We start from the raw sequence: 7,035 nt of genomic DNA, 5'->3' as shown, positions 1-7,035 counted from the left end.
GAGATGGTACAGAGTCTAAGTATTGGGAATAGATTGAGACAGATGCTATTGGGGCTTTTGAGTTTAGGTCAATTGGACATGGGGTGAGGGGCTCATCCTGATAACTGTAATGATTTGAGACATTAATTTGTTGGTTTTGATCCACTGATGGTATTGGTAGGCTGACAATGTGACCTCATAAGAGAGGACATGAGAGCGGACAAACAACAGTGGTTTCCGGGGTAGGTGATTTTGTTCTGAAAATAATATTTGGAGGGCATCACAGAAAGGAAATGAGAAGTGGTTAGTTACAAGTGTTTCTAAGCCTTTGTTTCTATGCTAATAACAATGATCTTTATGCTTGGAAACCAAAGAGTCAAAAGGGAAATCGGTGATAAAAGGACTGGATTCAGTAGGCCTTCAGCTGAATTCAGAAAACCACAGGAGACAAGTTGCTAGTTTCCTGATATAGAAATGGAAAAAAGGGCTGATGGAGAGGCACGAAGATAATCTCATCACTTGAAATTTACTACTTCCAATGTGTAGAGAGCATTCTCCTACTTCTCCTTCACCTCCTTCCCTCTGCCTTGAATTTTCCCCCAAAGACTCCAGTGCTGGGATTTGAGTAAAACCCCATTTTCAGGAGGGGGGGGGGGTCCCGTAGCAAATATATTTCATAAAATAATCTGGTAATTCCATAAAACAATGGGGGTTTTGTGGAAATCAAAAATTTCTAAGATGTGTCAATTTTCATATTGTGTGCTCGTATTGTAACTTTCAAATGTATTTTTACTCCCTCCTGATTTGGGACCAATAGTGGCTGGACTGAATCTGGAGAGGTCTCTCCAGGACACAGTGATTCAGGATAGGTTACTCCTGGTTCAAACAGACCTTAGTGAGTGGAGCATCATACAAAAACTACTAATGTAGGTGCAAGGACAGTGATGTCAGGGCACAAAATGTATCACCCTACCAAAGACCTGTAATTCTGTAAGATTGGGAATCAGAGGAAAGACGTAGGCCACAAACAAGATACACAAACTGTGATTTACACAATTTCTAAATATTGAAGATCCTTAGAGAAAAATTACATGACCTTGTACCAATCACCTGGGGGCTTTATATATTTCTGATGTCAGGTCACAAAAATTCTTCTATAGTAGAGATGGGGGTGTGGCCTGGTCTCTAGGAAATTTGTAAAATAAAACCAATGGGGTTTTCATATAAATCAAGGTGAAATACAGTGAAAAGGAACAGGACACAAGGCCTTTCCCATGTAAAATGGGGAGTCAGAGGTGAAGGTGATGCCACCTTTGAGCAATGCCAACTGGCCTGTCCTCGACCCATGAACAATGTCTCAACCACTAAGAACCTGAGTGCTAGCATAGGCAGGAGTGAGCAACAGGCTGGCTTTGCTGCCTACACACATGCCCTTGCAACTTTATAGATGCCCCCATAGAACTCTGGTCAGATATTACAAACTCTATACACAGATTGGTTTAAAAAAAACAAAAACAAAAAAACTCCCAAGCTGGCCCAGGCCATTGTCTTTGTGCTGTCTCCAACTGTCCAGGAAAATCCTATACCCTCAGCCTTATGACCAGTTCATGGGAATGGGGTGGCCAGGAAAGAGCCAGCCTTTTGATTATGGACCAATTAAATCAGAGTTCACATAAACCCAAGAGGGATAAAGGAAGTCCCATCAGCCCTTGGTTCTGAAGTATTCCAACTGAAGGCATTGCCACTGTGTCTCTGTCCCCATTCATGCTCTGCACCCTCCCATGCCTTCCATTGTCTCTCCAGGCTGCTCCTCCCCAGGACCCAGGCAAAGAGAGTTGTTCATCAGTGGGTGTCAGTGGCCACAGTGCCTGTTCCAGGGAAACATCATACTAAGCCAAGATGGAGAAATAGAGGTGTTAGGGAGCATGTGAGAATATAGTGATTGGAGCTGCTACAATATAGGCCTTCTCAGAGAGCATGAGAGGATGTTCTTGGTGATGACTAAGCTCTTTTTGTAGATTCTCTGATGAGTGTACATGGAGGACAGAGCCTTCAATCAGCTTCTGTCCCCCATCTTCCATCCCTATACTGTAAAAAGGCTATCATACTGTGACCTGGGCCCAGAGGGGGGAAATTGTTTGCATTCCTATCAGTGGGATGAAAGAGGAGCATGAAGAGATTGGGGAATAAATGAATAAACAAATAGATGGATGGATGAATAAATGAACAAAAGGAAAAAATGATGGATGGATGGATTGATGGATGGATGGATGGACGAATAAATGGATGGATGGATGGATGGATGGATGGATGGATGGATATACAAGCAAGCAGTGGGGCTCTACAAGAAGCAGTAAGGACAAGCTACACGTGAACTGGGAAGTTGGATTTACTCAACACTCTGCAACTGCAGCCAAGGTAAGAATAATAGTGATAAATTCTCTGCCACTGGCAGAACTTTCTCTGGAAAATAAACAGGAGAACGCAAAACTGACAGGGACCCAGAAAGTGCTCTGAGATGCCTTTAATTTCCCTGACACTTCAAAGACAGACCAACTGTCACTCTCTAGAGGAAAAGAATCTTCTGCTGTGAGAAGCAGGCACTCCTTCCCCACCTATGTCGGCATGCAGGTGCTCTCCAGGAGGGTGAACTCAGAAATCCATAGTCGGGCATCCACAAGAAAGGTGCAGTTCACCTGAAAAATGTAATTACAGGACAAATCAGAGCCATGTAGCACATGAGAGCACTTACCATGAAGAGTTCAAGATGCATTTAAAACTACAAAAGAAAAGGAAAAAAAGGAAAAACAAAACAAAACAAAAAAACAGTGGCCTGAGGTGGACTTAAAAGCTCAAGGTTCAAATGGGATGAGAGGCAGTGGTTACCTAAGTTGCCCAGAGAGTCCTAAGAGGATGCCTGCTGAGGCCAGCACCTGGCTCTGAGGGGTTTCCCAGTGCACATGATTAATAGCCCCTTCCCCATTAACTCTAGGGAGCCAGCACAATGCCCAGGAGATGGTCCAGGTGGACCTGCACCCACTCAGCAGAAGCTGCAAACCCACCCCAAGGGGAGGCTTTTCCCAAGGCTTGGGTGAAAGGGGAAGACCAGCCCCTCTGACAGTGTCACCCTAAGTGAGCCCATCCACAAGGTCTGAGTTCCATGGATCAGATGTCATCTCATAGGATAATGAACAAGGGCTTGGACTGATGAGGATTGTCCTTGCAGCCCAAGAGGCTAGAGGGAGAGATGGAATGACCAGACTAACTAGATGGTCTAAGTTTCGGAAAGACAGGAATAAAGAAAGAGTGAGGACCATGGGGAGAACAGCATCTGCCTGAACCTGAGGTCTCAGAAAACTTCTACATTGTGACCCTGGGAGAGGACTCCAACCAAGAAGGAAGGTAGGATGTGGTCAAAGTGTCTCTGTTCAGCCAGTCAGGCTGGGAACACAGGATTCAGCTCAGTCCTCTACAGGAGCAGCTCTCTGCCTCCCCCCTCCAAGGTGGGAGCTATGGAGCCTGGTGGGAGAGAGACTAAGACCTTCATCTACCCCAGAGGTGTCTCTGAGACCTGGTGGGAGAGGGGCTAAGTCTCATCTACCCCAGGTGTATTCATGAAGACTTCTCTCTGATATTATTTTTTATTTCCAGAAAGTTCATGATGCTTTGGGTTATTTTAGTCTCAAACCTCTTTCATGCCTGGGCCTTTTTGCAAAGGGCAGTTGTCAATGTCTTCATCATGTTTCTTACAAACAGTGCGGCCCATATTCAAGTCCATTAAATAATTCCAAGAAAACAGCTGTCAAAAAGAAAGTATAGAAATTGCTATAAATACTTAATGTGAACTAAGGAGTAAAACACAAACAACGAAATAGAAATGCGGGGAAAAGATATGAATGTGCAGCTGCATGCATATAAATAATGTTATACATCGGTGCACTCCTTTCTGCTATCTCCTTTCCTTCTCTACTCTGATTTTCAGGGGCTTCACTCGTTAAGAAACCAAAACAGAAACTTGCCAAAACCAGTTTGGTTCAGTGGATAGAGTGTAGGCCTGAGGACTGAAAGGTCCTGGGTTTGATTCTGATCAAGGGCATGTACACTTAGAGGAGTGTTCAGGGGGAGGTGAGGCTGGGACATGATCAAGAGGCAGCTGATAGATGATGATTCTCTCTCATCGATGTTTCTAACTTTCTATCCCTCTCCCTTCCTCTCTGTAAAAAAATCAATAAAATAAAAATAAAAAACCAGAAACTTTAAGCACTTGTAATGATACCTTGCATTTTAAAATATATTTACCGAAAACAAAAAAATCTTCCTTTCCTCATTTGCAGACCAAAGACTCACCCCTCCCAGGCCGGTTTGTGGGGGCGGGGAGGCTGCGTTGTAGCTTACCTTGCGCTGGCTTCTCCCCACCCACAGCAGCTTGTAAGCATACTCATCCACCTGGGCTTGGTTGAACTGAAACATGGCAAACTCCACACCTATGGCAAATAACTGCGCGTCCTTACTAACGTCCACATACTTGGAACTGCAGACTGGAGCTTCCAGTGCAATGAGCCCCAAAAGCAGAGGCACCTTCAGGAGCATGCTGCCTGGCGTCAGCCCTGGAGGCCAGCAGCACGCAAGTGTTGAGTTGGCAGCTGCTTTGGAGCTGCTTCTATAGCTCCCCATCCCACACGGCCCTGCCCCCAGAATCCATGCGCGGGCATGCGCCTTGTCCAGCTCCTCCTCTCCGCTCCCTTCCTTGTCCTCACCAAACAGAAGGCAGAACATTTCCCAAGCCTTCGTCACATAAGCTTTGAACCCAAGGACATTCATGCCACGTGACCTGTTCCCTGCAAATTTCCAGGGCTGTCTCCTCCTGCCCCAGCCAGGCCTGATAGGGCCTGGGGAGGGGTCTTAAGCCCCTCTAGCTTGCCCTCACAGCAGCACAGCGTGAGGATGACAGTCTCAAGAGCTCTTAGGAATACCGATGGACCCTAAGTCCTGAGGACTTGGTATAAAAGACAGGTCAACCTCTGACCTTGGCTGCAGCCTACAATACAATCTCAGGGAATATCAGAAGAGTCAGGGAGAGGTCAGTGCATAGTCTTCTACACTACCTCTGGCACCTGCTGGCCTACTCGCTGTGAGGCCTGCCCGTGCTTGGCAGTGCAGAGAGGGAGTTCTATCACACTGGGATGGGTTTACACCCCCAAAGGGCCACGCTCCTGTGATCATGGTCACAGATATGGAAGCAGAGGGGACACGAGAGGCTGCTCCCTGGGAAGACGGTCTGCATTCCTATGAGTAAAATGGAAGAGGGGCATGGAGAGATTGGAGAATAAATGAATAAACAAATAGATGAATGGGAGCTATGGAACCTGGTGGGGGAGAGACTAAGACCCTCATCTACCCCAGGAGTGTCTCTGGGTCCTGTTGGGAGTGGGGTCAGGACCCTCATTTTACCCCTGAGTGTTCCTGAAGACTTTCTTAAGCTCCTCCCATAGTGTAGTTCTTCTGTGAGATAATAGAAAACATATATATTTCGAAGTGATAACACTAAGAGCATTTTTTGTTCTATTAAGAGGATTCTGGATGTGCTCTTGGTTGAGGATTGGGTGACAAAAAGAACAAATCATGATCAGCAGGTTAGAATTCTTAGCCCCACCAACCCCTATTTTCCAAAGAGGTGAAAGAGGCTGGAAATGGAGTTAATCATCAATCATGCCTACATGATGAAACTTTCATAAAATCTAAAATATAGGATTTGGGAACTTCCCAGTGAGTGGACACATCCTTGTACTGAGGGGGATGCCCCTGACTGCATGTGGACAGGATTCCTGCTCTCTGGACCTCCCCAGACTTCACACTGAGTATCTCTTCGTTGGCTGGTCACTTGTATCCTTCACCATGTCCTTTAGTAAACTGTTAAACATAAGGTAAGTTTTCTTGAGTTCCGTAAGCTGCTCTAGCAAATTAGAGGTGGTTGTGGGAACCCGGAGATTTTTAGCCAAATCAAACAGAAGTTGTGGGTATCCTGGGGACCTATTATTGTGATTTGCATCTGAAGTGAGGGGAAAGTAGTCTTATGGGACTGAGCTCTTAACCTGTGGAATCTGACACTATTCTCCAGATAGAATTAGAATTGCATTACATTGTAAAATATCTAGCTGTTGTTACAGAATTGCTTGTTGTGGGAACACCTCCACTCATTTGGTGACCAAAAGTCTCAAGAATGAAGTGTTCTGGGTGAGGAGTAAAGGAAACAAGTAGAGCAAGACTGCAAGTTTTCTTTGCAATAAACCTTTCTTGGTATTATTTCCTATTTTTTTAATATATTTTATTGATTTTCCACAGAGAGGAAGGGAGAGGGATAAAGAGTTAGAAATATCGATGAAAGAGATACATCGACCAGCTGCCTCCTGCATACCTCCCACTAGGGATGTGCCCACAACCAAGGTACATGCCCTTGACCGGAATCAAACCTGGAACCTTTCAGTCCATAGGCAGATGCTCTATCCATTGAGTCAAACCAGTCTTGGCTGATATAATTTTTCATTCTCAGAAGATTTATGATGCTTTGGGACTGCTTTTATTCTCGAATCTTTTCCACTCCTGGGACTTCTTGCAAGGAACAGTTTTCAATAACTTCATCATATTTTTTTCACAAATTGCACAGCCAATCTCTACACCTCACTGTTCATAGCCCTTTTTCTTTGGCAGTTGCTGAACTCCAGTTTTTGTTCCCCAAATTGAGGCAAAGAAAATGCCTTTTCTTTAGAGATATCGAAAAATCACCACCTCTCTCTCCTCCATTCATACACCCACTGCCCTCTGACTCTCTCATCTCTCCCTTACAGGTCTTGTTCCAGGTTAGGCAGAATAGGGATGAGACAGTTCCACACCATGTGAGTGTCCATCACCACGCACTTCTCCCAAGGACGGTGATTACTGCCTGCCATCCAACTCCTCAGCATGGAGAGCAGTCTGGGTCTCCAGGAAGGATAATTTATTTTTTAATATATTTTTATTGATTTCAGAAAGGAAGGGAGACAGATAGAAACATCAATG

The 7,035-nt window shown here is 45.1% G+C and overlaps 1 protein-coding gene across 1 annotated transcript; it reads right to left on the bottom strand.

The window, feature by feature from the left end:
* Window positions 1–2,352: 2,352 nt before the first annotated feature.
* Window positions 2,353–4,620, bottom strand: LOC118707710 (probable cystatin-15). The gene is made up of 3 exons (XM_036418452.2): window positions 4,375–4,620; window positions 3,668–3,778; window positions 2,353–2,675 (listed from the first exon to the last, which is right to left on the bottom strand). The coding sequence occupies exons 1-3, from the start codon at window positions 4,567–4,569 to the stop codon at window positions 2,595–2,597; spliced, it is 387 nt and encodes a 128-aa protein (XP_036274345.1). The 5' UTR covers window positions 4,570–4,620; the 3' UTR covers window positions 2,353–2,594.
* Between the last annotated feature and the right edge of the window lie 2,415 nt (window positions 4,621–7,035).

Source organism: Pipistrellus kuhlii, unplaced genomic scaffold (genome assembly GCF_014108245.1).
Source record: "Pipistrellus kuhlii isolate mPipKuh1 unplaced genomic scaffold, mPipKuh1.p scaffold_m20_p_6, whole genome shotgun sequence".
Lineage (NCBI taxonomy): Eukaryota > Metazoa > Chordata > Mammalia > Chiroptera > Vespertilionidae > Pipistrellus > Pipistrellus kuhlii.
The sequence above is the reverse complement of the archived record's forward strand: the minus strand, read 5'-3'. Positions and strand labels throughout refer to the sequence as shown.